The 21,104-nt window shown below is 38.4% G+C and overlaps 1 protein-coding gene across 2 annotated transcripts in view; it reads right to left on the reverse strand.

Moving 5' to 3' along the window:
* Window positions 1–656: 656 nt before the first annotated feature.
* PKNOX1 (PBX/knotted 1 homeobox 1) overlaps window positions 657–21,104 on the reverse strand; it is a 34,683-nt gene continuing 14,235 nt past the window's right edge. For both annotated transcript variants that reach the window (XM_021546777.3, XM_077781690.1), the window contains exons 3-12: window positions 20,368–20,469; window positions 18,145–18,272; window positions 16,825–16,996; window positions 9,257–9,427; window positions 7,828–7,927; window positions 6,869–6,966; window positions 4,738–4,866; window positions 3,644–3,720; window positions 1,944–2,116; window positions 657–980 (exon numbers count right to left, since the gene is read on the reverse strand). In XM_021546777.3, the coding sequence (XP_021402452.1) occupies window positions 769–980; window positions 1,944–2,116; window positions 3,644–3,720; window positions 4,738–4,866; window positions 6,869–6,966; window positions 7,828–7,927; window positions 9,257–9,427; window positions 16,825–16,996; window positions 18,145–18,272; window positions 20,368–20,418 (1,311 nt within the window). In that variant the 5' untranslated portion in view covers window positions 20,419–20,469 and the 3' untranslated portion in view covers window positions 657–768. The remainder of the gene's footprint in view (window positions 981–1,943; window positions 2,117–3,643; window positions 3,721–4,737; window positions 4,867–6,868; window positions 6,967–7,827; window positions 7,928–9,256; window positions 9,428–16,824; window positions 16,997–18,144; window positions 18,273–20,367; window positions 20,470–21,104) is intronic.

Genomic DNA, 21,104 nt, shown 5'->3' on the forward strand with positions numbered 1-21,104 from the left:
GACCTTCCAAATAGGAATACTAAACATTTATTTTTCCCCTCTGGAAATTTTTTTTTCCTCCTGCTTAATACAGTTGTCATCCCAATTTCTAGTGAATTTATAAAAATATTTTTTTTTTTTTATCCAATAACCCCAGCAAGGTAAAAATAGGAGTTTTTATAGCAAATGATAAACAGGCTCACGGACTATGAGAGAAACTAAACTTATTTAAATTGCCATACATTCTCTACTGAATCACACATCAACAGTTTCTTTTTATGTGTGTTGCTGTCCACCTCAGACTAGCAGTTTTTAAGGTGCAGAAGCATCTTTCAAATATATGCATCTAACTCAATAATCAAGTTTCACACACTAGTGTCACATGCTTTAAATTTACATCACCTGCTCATCAAAAGCTGTGTTAAATAACAGCACTAATTGAAACTGCATAATTCATCAGAAACTGCAGCACTTCCAATTCAGAGAACAAAGGGGTGCTTACGTGGTTCTTTATATTACTAGATATAATTTTCTGAAATAAGGAAAGGAAAATAAACAAAAAAAACCAACAAAAAAAAAAAAGCAAAACACATTTGAAAGAAGTTGCTGCACCTGCAAAAACACTCTTTAAGCTTACTATGAAATACAAAAAAGTGCACCCTTCTATATCTACATATAAAACATATTAGAAATAAAACTTGTGTAAAATGTTTGCTGTGCAAACTATAAAAAGTCAGTCAGTCAGTCCATTCTTGTTCCTAAGTGTTTTTCTCCAGGCTCTCTGCCTTCCTACTGCAGAGAGTCGCTGTTATCCAGGACCAGCCCACTGATATTTGCTGTCGAGAGGTCTCCGCCGTCGTCCTCGCCGCTGTCCACGGACTCGTCCTCGCTCTGCCCTGCCATCATCACCTGCTGCACAGCCAGGGTGGCACCATCTGAGGACAAGGACTGCAGGCTGTCTACATTCATGTTCACTGGAGCTGTGATGGTCACGACAGCACCTGCAGGAGCACAACCACAGCACTTCAGCACCTTTCTTGCCTTCTGCTTGTACCTAACGGAGCTTTTTTCTAATCAAGTTACCCCAGTACAGTTGTTTCTAATCAACCCACCACAGAAACTTAAGGAACTACATTAAAAGATATATAGGCTGTCAAATACTTAAATGTCAGGAAATGCCAGAATTAGGTTGGTCAGGAATCTTAAACTTTGTGTTGTGAATCTTAAATCTGCCTTATGGACACCCACTACCGCAGCTCTCCAATCAAGTCATCACAAGGCCATTTCTGCAAAGTATTCCAGCTTAATTCATTGCAGAAAAAGGGGAGTGTTCAGATTCAAGGTAGCTTCAATGCAAAAAGTTGTTGTCAGATCCAGCAGAGGCTGAAAGAAAATTTGTTACAAACTGGAAAGAATAAAGCACCAAGCAGCAGGACAGAAAGGATGATCCTGGCATTAAAGCAGTTACTTAGCTTTCTTAAATAAAATCTTTTTGTTTCATCTGACACTGAGGAAGTTACTTCAGTCAAAATCTGTGGAGGCTCTATGACATTTTCCTGCCTCTCATTGTTCAACTGGAAGCACATGGGGCAGATGTGGAATTGCAGCTGCTCAGCCATGAAGCTGAAGCTGAGTGCTGCTCATCCAACAGGAGACTCCTGACGTGCACAAAGAGAGAACGCAGCTGTACATCTCAGTTTTACATCTTTTATTCTGTCATTTCATAACTTTGGAAACAGAAGCAAGTTTCTTAACATGAATTCCATTACAATACCCTTGCTTAAACCACAGAAAACTGTTAGACAGGAAAAAAGTGACACATTTCTGTTATGCTTTCCCAGATTAAAACCACGTTTATAATGAAATATCCAGAAGTTCCCCCTCCCACCACAGTCATCAAACCCTCCCTCTCCCTGTCAGAGAGGAATTAACTTTATTATCCATGTTCAGGCAGCTCTCCTCACCATCTGACATCGTGAGCTCGTTCGATTGCTGCTGAGCAACTCCTGAGGCAATGGAGTCAGGCCAGAACCTCTGCACTGGTCTGTTCTGGGCTGTTTTCTTCTTTGTTTTTGGAGTTTCAGAACAACTGGAATCCAGCATTGGCTGAAGAATTCGCCTTCTAGCATTGATAAACCTAAATACAATTGAGGGCAGGGTGAACTTAGGGCCAGTTGGCTGTAAATTCCATCTCTCTCACATTCACAAAGTATGCAGCAGGAAAAAAAATTAAGAATATGAAATCTTCTATCAGCTGGGCTTCCCATTCTTTTTAAAGTGTAGAACCACTCCTAGAACACCAGCATCTTCAATTTTGGCAACGTAGCTAAGAAAGCACTTCTATCATTTTGCAACAGCATTTTTCCCCCACCTCAGAAGGAAAAATTCTCCAGACAGCACAACAGATGTACACTTCAGGATCTTATTAAAAACTAAGCACCAGAAAACCTGCTGACAGCCCAGCTCAGAAAGCTGATACTCCTCTCATTAAGGTTCACCTAAAGTCTAGCCCCTGCCTAACATGCTTTGTTTGGTCTGGTTTCATTTACTCCCTTAAGCTTCTGCATTACTTATTTTACAGGCTCCCTGGCTTTCCAAGGGTTGGCTCCTGATCCAGGAGATGACAGCAAACACATTTTTCAGATGTGTCCTGATTCCTTTTAGTTCTCTGAATTTCACTTGCTTACTTTAGCATGCTAATGGCTGCACTTCCCCTTTCTGCTAGTGAACAAGGAAATACTTAAATGGAATCAACTTCAACATAGTGAAGGGAGTTGTGACTGAAGACATCATTTCTAAATATCAAAAACACATCCAGCTCCCAAGTTTACCTGCAATGGGAGGAAATCAGGTGCAGCTGGCAGGTTCCTAAGCTGTAATACAATGCTCTGCAAAGATAGCAGTCAGATCCCAGCACAGAGCTCCATGGCCACATGTCACACAGGCACAGTCACTCTGTTCCACTTTTGGAACCAGTGTTCTGTCACTATCCTGACTATTTCCCCCCTGGACCCCTCCACAACCTCACAGCCAGTGTCATCTTTGAAATCTGAGGCAGATCCCAGTGGGACTTTGCTGCAGCAATTTTAGGAACTGATGGCACAACTGATGCCATAGAACACGTGGCAGCACCTTCCCTCCTCTCTTCTGCAGGGCAGGTGTCTTATCTTACACCTCCAGGAAAGATAAGACATGACAAAACCTGCTGAAGCATGAACTGGTGTAGCTGAGGAACTGCCTGTCCATTCAGACATCAGTGCTCAGGAGAGCATCCTTTGATACAAGAACAGAACCTGTTAACAGCAACTTCTTAAACATCTGCAGCCTCCAGGCCACCAAATGCCTTCAGATTTCAACTTCTTTACTTGCAGAAGAGAGATGAGAGTACTTCCACCTCTCTCAGCACTGGAACAGGACACAATTCTTAATGCTGCAATGTTTTCTCGACTCCTTATATAATTTAAACGACATGAGTATTACTATACTTTATAAAAATAACATGCTTGTGTGCCAGTGCATAGTTCTTGTATTTCTATACATGTTTTGTAACATATGTAGAATATTTACGTTCAACTCCAGATGTCCACGTTATCCTTCTCACTATTTCTGAGCTGTAAGCACATGGAGGCAAGGACAGATATTAAGTTAAGGGCTTTGCTCTTACCAATTGTTAACTTGGAGTAGTGTCAGATTTGTTTGTGCTGCAATCTGCTTCTTCTCATCCTCTGTTGGATATGGATGCTACAGAGGCCAGAAAAGCAAACAAAAAAGGCATAAGCTTGTTTTTCATCTCCTCATCAAAAATAAGAACTCCTTGATTATATCTGATTAAAAAGGGTGGATTAAGGCCACCTGACTCATGAAAACACAAACATTAGAAACCTCACAAACTTCTATAGACAAAAATAATTAAACAAAGAGTGCTTTACTACACAAAAACTGATTTTATCCTTGAGAGTGTCTGTGGCACCATGAAGCTGCTGTGTAATTCAGAAGAAAAAGCTTCTCATGGCTGACAGTCTTTATTAAAGAGCGTGATCCCTGGGCAGCACAGCATGTGAGCAGCTCTGATTAGTTCTGCTGGCCAGGGCAGTGTCATATGAGAGAACTGAGGAGCACTCAGTTAAATAAAGGAGCTCTGGAGTTAAATAAAGCTGCTCTAAGCAGATGAGGACAGGGCACGTAACACAAGAAGTGCACATGCAGCTTCCCTGGATCAGTTCTCTGCTGCAAACCAGTTGTAAAAGGCAAAATATCAATCAATTCAATGTTGTAATAGCTTGAGAGCCATTTATCCTTTCAAAGGATTCATGCAAAGGGAAGACAGTTGGAAGCACAAGCAGATAGTGACACGCTTGGTACACATCAGAAGGATTGGAAAGCAGATAAAGACAGAAAATGTGAAATTTTCCATGGTCAAAAATACCCCTAAAACACTGCAAAATACAGGTGGAATTACTTTTCCTTGTGCCATGAACCAGGGTGTAGAGAGCATTAAGTTCTCAACACAGTGAAATGAAGAAAGGCTCCTTGTAACAGCACTTATTTAGACTGTGCAATACAAATGTAACATATTTATTAAAATATTAATAAAAGTCAACCAGCATTAGACTGTGGAACTACTCCAAATGACTACAGGGAAAGCTGAACTGAGGTCCCATAACTGACAACAGAATAAATTCACCTTGTTTATGAAGAAAAATTTTAAGAGACCACACAAAAGAGCTACATAAAAAACAGACCATGCTCAGTCCTTACCCCTATGTGCTGAAAAAGCCAAGATCTCATCACATTTGTAGCGTGCTTGGGAAGAACTCCTCTCTTATTTTTTGATGAGCCATCATCTTGATGCAAGATGCCTAGATCTTGGTTTAATTGCAACTGGAGCTGCACATTTAATTTTAGGAGAAATAAAGCAGTTAACATAGTCATGGCAGTTCTGTATCAATAAATGAACAACTCATTTACAGAAGGAATAAAAGGAAATTAGGCTTGAATGTCTAGAATATACTCACTGTGTGCAAGCATAAACAACTATGGGACGTATTACTGATATAAGATTTAAATAAAGGATAAAGTAAAATTAATTATTATGCTGCAGTTGCAAACAAAGATGCTAAAGATCCTGCTAAATAAATGCATTAAATGCTCAAAGAGCATTAAGATCCATACAGCAGAACCTATAATTCACCACATTCATACTACTTCCTAAATATTCCTATTTCTTTCTCTTTGTTTTTCACTTCCTATGGATCCATCAAATCATTTGTACATTGGTTATCTGAATATTGGGGAATACATTCTTAAATGCTTATGCAGAAATAGACAGAAACAGCACAATTTATGTGCTGTCATATAAGATTATATTTCAGACAATTGTAACCAAAATCAGGTTTTCCAGACAAATTGGAGCAATTTCTTAAGCTAATCAATATGTAGGAAATTAGTTTTAAACAAGGTTTAGGCTATCAAATTTCTACAAATGTGTATTTGGAGAATATTTTAATTTCCCAAGTAATGTCTTGCATTTTAAATAACCTGCTTGCATATGGAGGCTTTATAATGAACTTTCAATATCTTTTCTACAGTGATTTTTCCCTACCTCCACAGCATTCTGAAAACCTGAAAAAGAAGACACTGAAGAAAGATTTTCAATTTGTGACCTTTGCATAGGTGGGTTTGGAGATTCCCACTAATATCAAAAGTAGTCACAGATGTATACAGAAGGTCATTTTATTTTTTATTTATAGGCTAGAGGCATTATTTTCCTCTCAGTATTTTAGGTTTTTTGCATAAAAGGTAAAAAAACCACCCAATTTTTCAAAATCCCTTCAGTCCAGGAGAGTAATTTAACACATTTATTTCTGAGAGGTGTGTGAGGACAGAGCTGTCTGTGTTCTAAGGGGAACATGACTGAGTACAGATTTGCTCCTGCCAATTCAAAGAACACTCTGTGCACACTTTTTTGGTTGGAAGGCCAGAATAAGGGGGAAAAGAAACCAGTGAGTCAATGATTACCAACAGATTTTATGCTGTGGAGATGGGAACTCCTCATTCACATTTCTAATTAAATCCAGATTCCAGAAAGATTTGGTTTTCCACTTCCAGAGAAAGCTAGCAAGGCTTTCTGCACCACAAGATGGTCTCGTTTTCATGTTTGTTTTTCTTCAGTTGTTTCATTGAACTCTTCAGATCTAACTCTTAAGAGCCTCCCACAAAAGAGTGCAGGCCTTCATATTTTAGGGTACAAGGAGACAAAACTGAGGAATCTCCCAGAGTCTTAGTTGAAGGTTTTATAGAAAAATGCTTCTCCGAATAGATAAACTCTGAAATATATATATTTTCACAATTGCATTGGTTGCTATTGTAATAAAAAGTCAAATTTCTCACAATAGAAGTATGGTACCTTAATGCAATACATTAAATCTATCCAGCCATAAACAAAGTTAAATTATTAGAAAAGTTTTAATAATTGAAAAAGCATTCATTTGATTCAGAGGGGTTTTTAGTTTGCATTGGTGTGGGTTTTTTTGTTGTTGTTGTTGTTATTTTGTTTTGTTGTTGATTGAGTTTAGAGGTGGGGTTTTTTTATTTTAGTTTGTGGTTTGTTTTTTTTTTTTAATTTCACATAACTATAACTCTTCTGGCATCAGTAAAGGAAGACAATTAAAAGGCAGGAACTCTGATGAGCTCTTGTGGCAGGGGGGACATCGTGACATATCCTACAACTTGTACCTCCCACAGCTGTGGCTGCACCAATTTACAATTAATTACTCTGTGTGTACACAGAGCTTGTTTTGCCAGTGTGAGAAATTTAAATCAAAACTCCTAAACCCACTGAGATGTATTTCCAGCCAGAACATAATTCTGTGGAATTTATGGAACAAACCTGAGAGTTCTGGATCCGAATAGTCCCAGGTGACAGTGCCTGTGTCACCACTTGTCCTTGTGGAGTGACCACAGTGACTGGCTGATACACTGTCCCCCCTTGAAGCAAAACAGAAACACAGATTATGGGGAAGAAAAAGCCCTTCAAGTATTACTCTCTTTAAACACATCAGCACTGCACACCACACCAGACTTTTAATAATCTATCAATTACTCTTTTCTAGTCAGCATGCAAGATATGCTCTTTGCTACACTAAAATCTTCATCCATTCACAAAAAACTGTACAAATTTTGATTCTATTTCCCTGTATTTTAGGCATTCTAAATCTATTTTCAAAGGAAAATGCCATTATTATCAGGCTATAAAACAGTTCTTCATGTTGTTTTAACTGAGCTAAGTCTTCAACCAACGAAGGTCACAACACCAAAATCACACCTCAGTGTGGCCAGTTCTTGGGGCAGCTGGGTTTGATTTAAAACCTTGCTGAGAGGCAAGACTAAACACTTCATGTCAAATGTAATTTCCATATAACAAGGACATCAAGGATTTTACAGATTTGTAGATGTGGTTCCAAACTCCAAGGAGCATAAGGCAGACAACAAGTACAATGGTTTAGGTAATGCATTTTTTGTCAAATAGAATTCTTCTTTTTAAAGGCAAAAAAAAAAGTCAAACACCATAGTCTATGAAAATTTAGCAAGTGTAGTGTTGCACATTAAGATTTCTTAATATTATATATGTAACTGCCACTCCCACAGACATATTTGGAAAACACATAAATTAAACAAACCTTCATAAGCCAGTAAAGCACTTGACTGTACTACAGTAACTTTTCAGTTGTTAAAACATACTTTTTATTATTAAAACACACTTTTTCAAATATTTGTGTATTTTTTGTAACAAGCATAAAGGAAACCAAGATAAAGAGCAAGGTGCCAGTTGTTTTTAGTGTGTCATACCTGCTACTGTTGCCATAGTTACATTTCCCTGCTGCAATGCTGATGCTGGCACCACGATCCCTTGAGGACTGAGTGTGCCTGCAATGGCACTTGGAATTTGCTAGAAAAATAAAACAGTTAGTTGCTTACATTTTTTAACCTTTTGTTTTTTCATGTAAGGAGATCAAGCATGCTTGGGCATTTTTGAAATTTGTTTTAGGTATTTTTTGCTCTAAAATACGTTTGGAGTTTAATCACAGGATTACCTTCAAAGAGAAAGATACTTCATTAGGGGTTCATCATTACCTACATTAACTTCCTTATTATCACCAACCATTACCTTTGAAAACCCTCATGAAAGCAACTGCTAGAGAAGATGTGAGACAATTTTGAGACATTTTAGTTCTAGGTATATAAAGAATAAGAAACAGTTTCAAAAGGCAAGAGGGAAAAAGAACAAATGAAATGACCCTTGATGCTCTTATTACAAGCATCAAAGCTTCAGAATTTTAGTTATTACTTCAATTCCTTCAATTTGAACATAATGTATTAAATATTCAATATATTTTATTCTGCTCAAGATAGCTCTTACTCAACCCTGAACATGCAAACTCTTACACATTTCCTTAGTATGTATCAATAATCTCTTTTGATAGCAAATGCAAAATGGGTCCCTTGTGTCTTTACAGAAAACCATAAAACATATACAGAAAAAAATCTTTTAAAATATGGTTTTTCCTGGTTCTAGAATCTCCTTTCCACACTTCCAGACATCAAAACCTATATAAGGAGTCCAGAAAGTGAAGTTTAAAAGTCAATGGGGCTTTTTTTAATACAGAGCATTAGACACATGAGTAATTCAGAGAAGGGCAATGCCCTCAGACACAGGATCAAGTGGGTACTGGGGTGGCAGGGCTCGCTCTGCAGCATCTGACAGCAAAACCACCAACTATAACCTATTGTGATCAATTTAACACAGAAAATGCAATATTGCAACTTTAATTCATCAGATATTGTCTATTTATTCCAGAATACAGATTGTGTGTGAAATGTATCAGTCATCTCAATGTTTTAATGAAGGAGGCAAACTAAAGGGGCCTTAACAAGCAAAATTTTCTTCTTTGTTTATTCTGTTTCCTAACCTCCTTCCAACCAAATAGCAAATCCAGGCTATTCTGAATATCTCCACTTGCTGAACTGAGAAAATCATAAAAGGAAGACAATAAAAAAAATTGACTCTGTGCTCTGGCACATTTCAACAGATTTGTCCATCAGGCAGTGGCACCAAAAAGAAAAAAACAAAACAAAACAAAACTTTTTCTCCTCTAAATAAGTCAATTGAGAGAATACAGGAAACTGCAGAAACTCTGTTTGCAAACTGATAGCATAGCTGTAACTTCCTAAGGAAATCTAAGCAAAATTCCACTGAACAACAGTATTTGAAACACACCTGAGATTGCACAGGTGAATAAGGACTTCCAGGCTCTCCACTTAATAGAGTTTCACTGTTCATTTTTGTCTTCAGGCAGGCAATGTAACGACTACAGAAATCCTTGCAGAGTTCATTAACCTTTTCTAGCTCCAGCAGATGGATACGCAGAACTTGGATTGCTTTTACCATCTGAGGGAGAGAATTGGGAAAAAAAATCAAAAACAAAATAACCGTTCTTTAAAAAATATCTATTTTATGTGAGATTTAAGCAAACAGTTTTCCAGTAACAAAGATCACCCAATAAAGACTAAAACTGCTAAATCCTGGAATGTGAAAGGAACAAAATGAAGCTGCCACACAGGGGAAGCAGAACAGGACAACAAAGTGATTTTTGTCACGTGTGACACTTCAGGAAGACAGAGCAGCCCAGGTGTCACAGGGCACAGGATGAGCCTGGATGTCCATGTGGTCTTTAACCCCCTTGTACAACTCTGGGTCACAGACCACACAAGACTGGAAGTGATGGAAATCCCATCCACAGAAATGATCTGGAAAGCAGGGCTGGGACAAGCTTGGCCAGCAGCACTTCTCTGGAGCTCCATAAATCAGAAACAACACGTTCAGCTTCACTACACCTGACACCAGGAAACCAGAAGGGTTTGAGATACAGTTGAGAAAGAAGACACTCCTGTGATTAAGCATAAATTTGTTCCAGAGATTGCTAGGGAGGATGAAAGCTTTTATTTTTCAATAAAATTAGAATAAAGAGGTCCCAAATTTAGTCACACTCTTCCACAAAGCTTAAAGTAATCAAACAGTTCTTCAGTGCTACAGCTTTTAAGGTACTCTGTGATTGTATGTCAAAGATGAACAACTCTCAGGTAAAATCTTCTAAGAGACTGATTTGTGAAATTCAAAACATTAAATACAAAGCACTACACCAATTTTTTTTTAAAAATCCATGTTTAAGCTAAAATCCAAGTAGAGGAGATAAGTATGTGAGGAGAATACTTGTCATATTCACTGTAAGAAAAACACTGTAAGCCTGGATAACCAATGGTATTACATGCTGCATAAAAATAGCTTAGGTGATTGTAAGGGTCATGGCAGAAGATCAGAAGCTAAAACCAAATCCAGATGGTCTAACAGCAGCAGGAAATCTAGGACATTCAACTATGTACACAACACACCAGAAAAGTAATGATTTTTTATACAACATGCCACCCCCAATGTTTCTGTGTTGTGCTGGATCTCTGAGACAAATATCCTTCAGCTTCATGAAACTGAACAGTTGCAATTTTGAAGCAGTGCAGAACTTAACTTTACAATTATTTGGAAAAATCTGTCCTGTATGAGGGGTTATTTACCTGGGCAGAGCACTGAATCCAGTAAACAGAAATTAGACCCTCCAAACTAATCTGTCTATTACTTCCAACTCAGGAAGCCAACTGGGAGCTGAGGATGCCTTTGCTCAACTCACCCAGAGGAGATCAAGACAGGAAACCTTTAGTGTGCTCCCCATCATGACATTTTAGCTTTCATTGAAGAAGAATATTTTCCCTGTTTTTTCAGCCACTCCCATAGACATACTTGGAAAACACATAAATTAAGGTTCTAGGACACTCACTTGATGCAGAAAAAAAATTCTTCTCAGGGATAAAAAGAAAAAAAAAATACACCTTTCAAAAAACAGCTGCAGAAACACCTGAGCTGTAGATTTGAGGAAGTTGACCCAAATTAATATCTGGTAACTCTTTTGACCTCTGACACTGAAAGCCTTTGAAACACTGAATGCATTGACCCAACACTGACACAAACCAGTGATTTTCCAACCCAGCCTAGGTTGCTGTTTAAACTGTGCTTATGCACCTTTAAACACAACAAAGTTAAAGCAAGCAAATGTAACTAAATTTTAACACAAAACAAAGGTCGTCTGTTTTTCAAGAAATTCTGTCTCTGTTTCAGAGACAAAAAACCTTAAAATAGAAAATTCTTCATGTGTGAGTAATTAACAGATTGCACATCATATTAGTGTTTTAAACATTCAGCTAAAACTGAGGTAAGAAAATATGCTTTTGGACACATAATATTTGACCATAATAGAGATTAGTTTATTTTTGCTCAGTCAAGAGAGTTGGGTTTTTTTAAACATTAGCCAAATTTGTATTGTTTATTTATCAGCATGTACTTGGAGGAAGAATGAAGGTCCTTTCTTCAGCTTAGACTTAGTTTAAAATTGATGGTTGATGCTTGAGGTGAAAATTGAATTAAAGTCAAAATCAACCACAAACCCAGACTCAGTAACACTGTCCAGGTTTCTGCAGGGCCCCTCTCCATCACACTACTCCTGCAGGAAGCTGTGCTGCTGTGGTTAGGAGGAAAACAAAACTTTGTAAATATGCCATGCCTGTCACCAGGACTTATTAATTCATTTACAGCCACATTAATTGTAGCCATGTGGCTCCTGCTCTCTTGCAGCACAGGTGGACAAAACTTAATGTCAGCAAAAGTTCACTTTTCCCTTAAAGCTACAAAAATCAAGATCTCCTGATAAAATAACTCAAGTTGGAGGAGTTAACTCAAGTTGGACAAAGGTAATACAATACAGGTCACAGCAGTAGTAATATTTCATTCAGTGCTACTGCATAGAATATGCCACAGAAAAATGACATTTTATAATTGATTCAGTCTTTTCAGCTGTAGCAATAAAACTGGAGTATCACTTCAGAGAAATGTATGAAGATAAAGTAACCATGAGATTTGTGTATATTCACACAATTCTAGAATGGTTTGGGTTGGAAGGGACCCTAAAGATCATCCTGTTCCAACCTCTGCCATGAGCAGGGACACCTTCCACTGCTGCTGAAATTGCTGTAAATAAAGATAATGGTAAACTATTAGAGAAAGAAAAGATATTTAAAAACTTCCAGTTCCTGCTATCAGGAGCCTATTCATATATAAATGTCTCCAAATTTAAGAAATTTAGGCTATTTTAGCTTAAATATGCTCTAGGTTGTGCCTGTGTCCTGCCTTCAGTGCCTCAAGCCCGTGGTGCCTCAGTCGTGATCCCCAGTTCAGCTGTGCTGATGTAAAACACAGTCACAGTTTTTTATGGATTTCAGAGCACATCATCTGCATGTGTGGGCAACATACATGAAAGAATCTCCATGTACTGACACATAATCTCACTCAAATGAGTCTTCATTTGAAAAAAAAAATTAAAATGTATACATTTACAGCTTACCTACCCCCCTGACCTAAATCTTCCTGCAGCAATTTAGAACACAAACTTAGGGAGAAAAGCTATTTTGTTTTCATTTGTTTTGATTTGATAACCTCACTCCTCTATTTTGAGTCCTCAGCTATGAGACATAGCTAGAAAAGATGCAACTAGAGGTTTATGGGAAATTAAAACAGCAAAAACACTTTTCAGAAAGGCTTGGTCAGTCAATATTCAAATGACACCAGCTGGCTCCACCACTACAACTCAGGTTCCAGACATAACTAAGAGAATTCAAGAGAATTGAGAAGAGGGTACTGAACTAAAAATCCTTACCCCAAATGAAACAAAAATCTCAGGGGTCTTCAAAAAAGGCAGTGTCCTGTTCAATTACAAAAGGGAGAGTATATTTAACACCCCTTGTATTTTGTCTAGACTTGACAAAGCCATAAGTAACCTGCTCTGACTTCACAGCTGACTCTACTCTGTGTAAGAGGTTAGACTACAAACCTCCTGAGCTTGTAGTCCAGCCCAAACCATCCTATGGCCCTATGAATGTGGAGAAATTAAAAAAATCCACCCATGTGTGGGAAGAGTTTCTTCTGAACAGAAGCAACACGAGAGGCAGGAACCACCCTGAAGCAACCTGGTATTTCTGCAGTGTCTGGGTTAGCAGTGAACAACAAAAAAGTGTTAAGCAATGAATGTCTTCAAACATAAAATAATCTGTGAAAGGTCTAAAAAAACTCTCTGCAAGCACCCATGCTGATAAACTTCTTAGACATGGGGGGTCTGTGGATGCCCTATGCACAAAATGAGACTAATGGCAAAGAGCAGTTGGTGCCTTGGTTCATTCCAGGATCTGATTTATCTGTAAAAATGAGGCAGAGATAGCAAAGGGCAAGGGGAACAGTGAGTGGGGCTCCAACAGATGATACTCCCAGTTATGTGGATAAACTGAGCACACCTGCAGAAAGCAGCAACAGAGACTACAAATATCTGGTTATTGACAGCCAACACACATCTTCTGACACTGATGCTTGCTAAGAGGACTAAGGGGATGCAAGTAATATTCCAAGAAGATATAGAGGAAGTTGAAGCTCTAGGAAAGCACATTTTCAGTCTAGTAAGAACATGAGCACAACCTTCAGCTTCCACTTCCTTTCCAAAGGATTTGAAAACAGGAGATCTGCAGGATGAACCACAGGGTCACCCCAGAGCACGTGGTCTAAGGATTGCACCCAGACCTGGGAAAGGCACTGAAGTAAAAAAGGCCTGGTAACAATTTTCCTGGATTGACTATGATCCTTTGCCCTGCTGATTCAAGATCACCAACTGATGTTGTTGGAGAATTTAACTGGGAAGAACACAACCCTAGACCAGAATCCCTCTATCTAGATAGTAACTAGGGTTTGAAAGTTGGTTTACAGGTAATTTAACAATTTATGAGTATTCTTAAAATTAACTTTCAGGTGGATTCTACCCACATTTCCCAAGGCTGAAATAATTTTTAATACTAAAGCCCAAAGCCACCAATTAATTGAGAATGGGAACTATAATACAAAAGTAACAAGATAATCTAGACCATAGCTTAGTAAGAGCTACTCAAACTGGAACAAGCATCCACTGCTTTTAATGAACTTCCTTTCTGGTCAGACTGAGCTGATGCCTGTGCCACCCAGATTAACATTCTGTGGTCCTCTGGATGAACTCCAAACTCCTCTCATGGAGTATTCAAGGCACTTCAAGTGAGTGCACAATGTGGAATGTTGCCAGGACTGTAAGTGACCCTACAATCACTATCTGTGACCCTTCATAATTTCTGTTATCTACTTAATTAGCCCACAGGCAGCATAGAGCATGGAATTATATTCTGTTGCTTTGGAGCTGTCAGTTGAAGCTCTGTCACAGAAACTGCAGTCTGGCTGAGTTCTACATGCCACATCTCAAAGAGGTAAAAGGAAAAAAAAACTAAACAGCTGACCAATTTCCTTACTGTAACAGGCCTGTGACTCTCAGATAGGATTTGAATTTGGCTCTTTAGTGTTGTGATGCTCAGTTCATCTCAGTTCAGTTCTGGCCTCGTGTTGATCCTACTGAGCAAACATTTACATCTTATTTGTTTGACTCTGCTCCACCCTTCCAGCCCAGTCTAACTATCAATCTTAACAGCTTCTCCTTTCAGATGAATGGTTGAATTCACATTGGAGTTAAAAAGGGAAGGACAACATGAGTAGAAGATGGAACAAAGGTGCACCATAGTGTTTCTTGCTACTAAACAGACTTTTTAATCTCTATAAAAATATATATATATGTGACAGGAGGCAGAAAAAACTGCCTATCTAGAGCCTTCCCTATGTCAAGCACCAATATTTCAAGCTGAAAAGAGACTGAAAGCCATGCTAGCCTGTTCACAATTTAAAAGAGAAGCTTGTGCTCACAGTCCCACACCAAATGAAGAGCCTGTCAGAAAGTCAGCTGTTCAGAGCTCCCAGCCTCCAGGACAGGCAGAGGACAAGCTGCACTCAGGTTTCATTTGGTATCCAGTAACAGAAAGTCACAGCTAACAATACGACCACAGGACGGGAGTTCAATGCCAAGGATTTTTGATTTTGCAACATGGTTCCAGTTTAAGCCACTACTGACCTCAGCAGCCATGGAATCCAGGACATAAACAAATAATTCCTCACCCACCTCAAGCAAAACCAGCCAGATTTGTGCAGCCCATCAGCAAAAGGGAACACCACATAAACTAAGAGACTTTGTCACTAGAACCACAAACTGAAACCATAAGCAAGTCAATGACACACCAGACCCAGCTACAACCAAAGCAAGCTGGATCTGAGAGAGTGTTTATGTGTGACCAAAAGCACAGGGAACAGGCCAAGGCAAGTAGAATCTTTGGGAAACCAATCTTTGGAAGCTCACAGAAGCCACAGAATAGCTGAGGTTAGAATGGACCTCTGGAGATGATTTAATCCAACCCTCCTGCCCAAAGCAAGGTCAGTCAGGTAGGGCAAGTTCCTCAGGCTCATGTCCAGCTGAATTTGAGTGTCTCCAAGGATGGAGACTCCACAACTCTCTGGGCAGCCTGCAGTATTCAATCACCCTCACAGTAAAATGTTTAATAGAACCTCCTGTGTTTCATACCCATTCCTTGGTAAGTTCATGCCCATTTCCTCTTGCCCTGGTGAGTCAGTCTTTTTCCCCTAGTAGGACTTGGCATTTCCCTTTGCTGAATTCCACGAGGCTCCCATTTTTCTGCTTCTCCAGAAACAATGAAATACCTCTGAATGGTGGCAGAGCCATGTGTGCATCAGCCCTTCCTCTGCAACACCTGCAAACCTGCTGAGGGCTCAGCCTGCCCCACCCCAGTCACCAAAGGGGATGTCAAACAGTTCTGTTTCACAGTCAGCCCCTGGAGAACAGCACTTATGGGTAGCCTTCAACTGGACTTCATGCTGCTGACCAGAATCCCCAGAGCCCAGGGGTTCACTCATTTTTCAGTTCACCTCACTGCTCATTTATCTCATCCCTGTCTTGTCAGTTTGTCTATGAGAACATTGTAAGAGACCACAAAAGTCAAGATAAACCACAAGCACTGCTCTTTCCTCATCCACTGAGCCACAGCTACTACATTCCAACTATTAGACTTCAGATATGCTTCTGAAAAGAAATCTGGATTAGAGAGATAGGGAAAAACAGTGATTTTGTGTTGGATTCAGAGAGTTACAAATGAAGAAAATAACCTGAGGCTTAACAAGTCAGCAGACCAGCTTCATGCAGAACAGAACTAACTGTTCTGCATTTTTGAGTAAAATATTGAAGGCAAGTATATTCAAAATAGGGAAATCACAGCTTCATCAAAGGAATGACCTTAAGAAAGCCTAAAGGAGTCAATGACATGAAAGAAAATATTATACATGGCAGAGACTTTCTAAGATCATCTTATAATAGCTCTTCCCTCACATTAACTAGGTGAAGTGTGATTTAAATAAAATTGGAAAAATTTACATCAATTACATGTTTTTGATAAATATGTTAAACACCAAACACTCTAAATTAATTTGCAGAGTCAATTTGGTTATGGAAAGGATTTTTTTCTGTTTGTCTCCAATATACTCATGTCAGCTGAGAATAGGAAACAACTGTGAAGAGCCCTTTTATCTGTAAATTTACAGATAAAAGGGAAAAGGGGGTCAGAAGAAATTTTAAGAAATATTTTTTTATCATTAACATAAAGAAGAATCTCTCACAGGCAGAAAAATGTGAGGTGAAACTACAAGGACCAGTTGAGATCAGAAATTAGGAAGAAGCTGCAAATGTAGTGGTTATTTTAGAAATGAAAGAAACAGCTAATACTTACCAAATTATCAGTTTCTGGATCTTCACAGAAAAAAGGTTTTCCTTCTTTCTCCTGCTTCCTTACGAAGTTTTCAATATCTACATCAAAACTGGCAGAAGTTGTGCCTTCTGAGCCTTGTGTAGATTGTTCACATTTTTCAAATAATAGTGCTAACAAGGGAAATAGAGGGTGCCTAAAAAAAACACAACAGTTTAAATACATGAGTAAGTATTTTCACTTATGTGCAAATTAAGACATCTAGGTCAGAAAAGCTCACAGTCACAGACAAGTTCTGGAAGAGACTACATATAACAGCATTGGCTAGAGCAAAATAAGATAAAAGTTTATTTTCATTTTGATTTACCCCACTCCAGAGGCAAATAGAGCAGTAAAATATGTATATATTTAATTAAAGAGAACCATCACAAGCAAAAAAGCCCTGACTGCTTAATTCACTGTAATTGAGTGGCACTGAGACAGATTAATACAGTGCACTAGAAATGAGATTTTGGATTTACCAGGAGGATGAATGCAGATTTAAATGAAGCCTGATAAAATTAATTTATTCTTCAATGTGGGCCACACTTACACATCATGAAATAACTTTAAAAAATTGAGAAGAATATTCAGGCTGTGTTCAGAGGCCTCCTGTGAAATCATGCTCTAAAGAGAAGATTTTGTTAGCACAAGTCTGTAAATGAATGGATGCATCTTTCTGCTTCAGGTTGAGGTTTTTTTGGTGTTTTGTTTGGCTTTTTCCTATTTTTGTGGTTGGTTTTTTTTTTTTTTTAACCTGAAAACCAGTAATAATTCTGTCTTCATAAAGTAGTTAAGGTGAAAGAACACTTAACCCCATGAAAACTGAGCAAACTGCTTAGCATAGCATTTTCCATTGAAAAAATCTCAAATTAACCGTGCTAATACATCAATATTTAATCAATTTTGAGCTAATTACTGGGGAATAGACTGTTATCCCTAAAGGAAAAGGAGTAAAGATTGACCTAATAACAATAAAAGTAAAAACTCGTATTGAAGATAAAAACTACAATATGACAAATAGTGACCACAGTTTAAAGGCTAAAGCAACTTTTAGATTTGGCAACCACCCTTAGAATACCTTTTAAAACTGCTGTAATTGAAAAATCCCACAAGCTCAGGAGGTTTTTCCTTGGCTGATGACTGACAGTGAAGCCTATCTGGTCTCATTCTTCCCCTACAAACTACGGAGACAGCCAAGAGACCACCTGATTTTAAGCTACTTATTATTTATTTATTAAAAAACCCCAAATCCTCTACGCTATCCTTCACCCTTCAAAAGACAGAACAGGAGTCCACCACTACCTGTAAATGGCCTGCTTGTCTGCATCCATTGGAGTCTGAGATTCTACAGGGGCAGGACTCACCCCTTCGGCATCAGTTTCAGAGCAGCTGGGATCTTGTTCAGTTTTTAATTCTGTTACCACTTGCATCTGTAGAAAAAAGAGTAAATCTGTAGCCCTGACGTAAAATAAGGGTGCTGTGTTCTAAGGAAAGAGCAGTGCAAAGGGCTCCTAGATTGCCAGAAGGTTGGTGTGACTTGGCAGTGGCACAAGAAGTTGTAGCAGCAACAAAACCCTTCTTTTAATCCCTGACACTTTTTGATGGATAAAGGTCATTTCCAAGTTTTAGCATTTGGCTTTAAAATGGGAATGAGAGATATTAGTAAATTGTTGAAGCATTTTGTCTCTGAAGTGGCTGTTTTTGGAATAGCCTAGAGTACATTGCTCCAAGAAGTTCATGGGAATGTCTGCATAAAAATCCTTTAGGACGAAATCAATGAAAAGAAAAGTTTATGCTCTTAAGATTTCTTTTTAATTTTTTACTGTGCATTGTATAAGGATACTGAAGAACAGGATCTTCTAGGGTTTTTTTGTCCATTAAAATGCACATTTGCTTAAAAATATCTGAAATATTCTGTGTCCCTCCAGTCCTTAAATTATAGAAGCATAACCTCCCATGACTTTTAGCACTCCTTTTTAGATATTGCAGGAACCAACTATTTTAGGGCTGTCAAACTACAGGAGAACAGCAGTAACTTCTTCAAACTACAGGAGAACAGCAGTAACTCCTTCTACACATCCATTTAACCCACATTTACCACATTTATTATACCATGGAAAAGCAGCACAGAGCCACAGTTTCACCTGAACACCTCCTAAATTGCATCAGGAGGCTGGGTACACTTTCGGGGTGCTTTGAAGGTGTTCCAAGTGTTTTTTCCATCACCTCCAGCAAAATATCTTTTGGAGTAAAAGGTCTTTCTGGAACCTGAACTGTGAAAGTCACAGTTTCCAACCCTCAGCCCAAACTTTTTGGTTTTCTCCCATTTGAGTGCCTGCACAAAGACATGAAACCACTGCAAACTTTTCTCTTAATTTTCTTTTTATCTCAGGTAGAGGACAGACACTCTTCTAGGGATCTCCAGGCAGCCAGAATTGACAGCTGTAGAGATGAAGGCCTCCAGAAACTATTAGAGAGCCTGATTTTAACAGAATTGAATTTATTTGCACGTAACAGCAGAAGAAGAATTTATACTATTCTTAACAGTTTGGGAGAACCAAAAGGTTTGTGCTTTATTACCTATTTGGGGCCAAACCATCTCCTAGAAAAATCAGAAACGGAGAAAATTCAGGATCTCCCACCCAACAGAGCAGCCTGCCATGCAGAGAGCTCCTTCAGCAAGCAGAGATGATTTTCAAGCCAGAATGCTTAAAAAAAAAAAAGAAACTAATGGACTAATTTCTTGGCTAATGACAGAAAGGAGGAGCAAATTAGAAGGGGATGACTCAGACAAGTGATTATAAATGTTGGCCATACATCTGCAGAGTTTGAAGGGAGAGAGTGTGTTCAGTTAGGGTTCTATCGCCCTAGGAGGAGGAAACAGCTCACTTAAAACTCCAATTTTTTTTTTCTGTGGGCCATTTCCAAACTAGAAAAACAGCAGGCACCCAAATTACCTGTCTACCTTGGACACTGAGAACTTGAAATACACAACAAATAGGAAGAAAAAGCTATCTACCAATCTGTTCTTTAGGAAAAAACGTATTTTACTTTCACTGCCACAGGATGGTATGTATTTGCTGGGGGAATAAAGTCAAATATGTAAAGTAGGTGAGAGGAGAGAGAGAAATTAGAACTGCAATAAAAGAAACAAAAAACCTAAAACTCAAAAATCTGACTGCATTCAGATGAGCATTTTATAGGAGATGTGGGAAGTTGCTGGTATTTTTCTGACTGCTCCCCATTGTTGCCATCTGCTGACAGAAGTACTTGTAGTTATTGCTTAGGGCTGACACAGAGAGGCCAGCTCACCACTTACCTCCAGTTAACAGCACTTTAATTCAGCAATTTAAAGTGCAAAACTACACAGCATGTTGTACAAAAAAGAAACATGACCAGATATACATGACTATGTTTCATTATTCCAGCTTAAACAGTGACAAGGCACTAAGGACAAAGTCACTATTTTTTTTTTTCCCTCTTCCTAAGTGTATTTAATTCCTAGAGAAATGAAAACACACCTACCTGTTGTCCATCTTGATAGTTGTCTATACTTAATGTCTGTGTTGCCATCATGGTTATTAAGACATTAATTGTGTCAAATCATCATAAGCATGAATAAATATTCTTTAAAGAAAAACATATAGTTAGTTAAAAAAGTGGCCACTTAGAATCCAGTTCTAAAGGGGGAAGAAAAAATAAAGGTAGAAATTCAGATTTATGCACATCTCTCAGAGAGTTTATTGACAACAAAGGCCACATGCAAATTCAAACAACAAATAAATTCAGTTTGGAAATATAACAGCTTCATTGTCTCTTTATATTTTAAAGTAAAAATTTTAGAGGCTGAGGATTTTTTATACTCACAAGCTCAAGTGAACTTTAGCATCAATTTCTGCACTAGTTCTAAGGTGATAAATGAAATCTAGAAATGGGCAGGTTTGTGTTTCTGTGTTTTTAAAGGGCTCCCAACTCACTGAGCATCACTGTAACTGAAATAATAATAGTTTAAATTTATAAACCAAATGCAAAAGTTAAGGAATACCCTGTTCACTTTTGGGCATGAATCCCAAATTCTAAAGTAGGGCTGAAATTACTTTAAGAGACCAAGCCTCAAATCACTTCTGACATCAGGAATTTGCCATCCAAATCATTTAAGGTTCAACAAAGAAGGGAACAATATCTAACATTTTTTAAACAACTGGGCCCATGTGATTATAATGTTTCAAAAGGGACCTAGGAATTCAGAAGTCTTGATTTCG

This window comes from Lonchura striata, chromosome 2 (assembly GCF_046129695.1).
Source record: "Lonchura striata isolate bLonStr1 chromosome 2, bLonStr1.mat, whole genome shotgun sequence".
Taxonomy (NCBI): domain Eukaryota; kingdom Metazoa; phylum Chordata; class Aves; order Passeriformes; family Estrildidae; genus Lonchura; species Lonchura striata.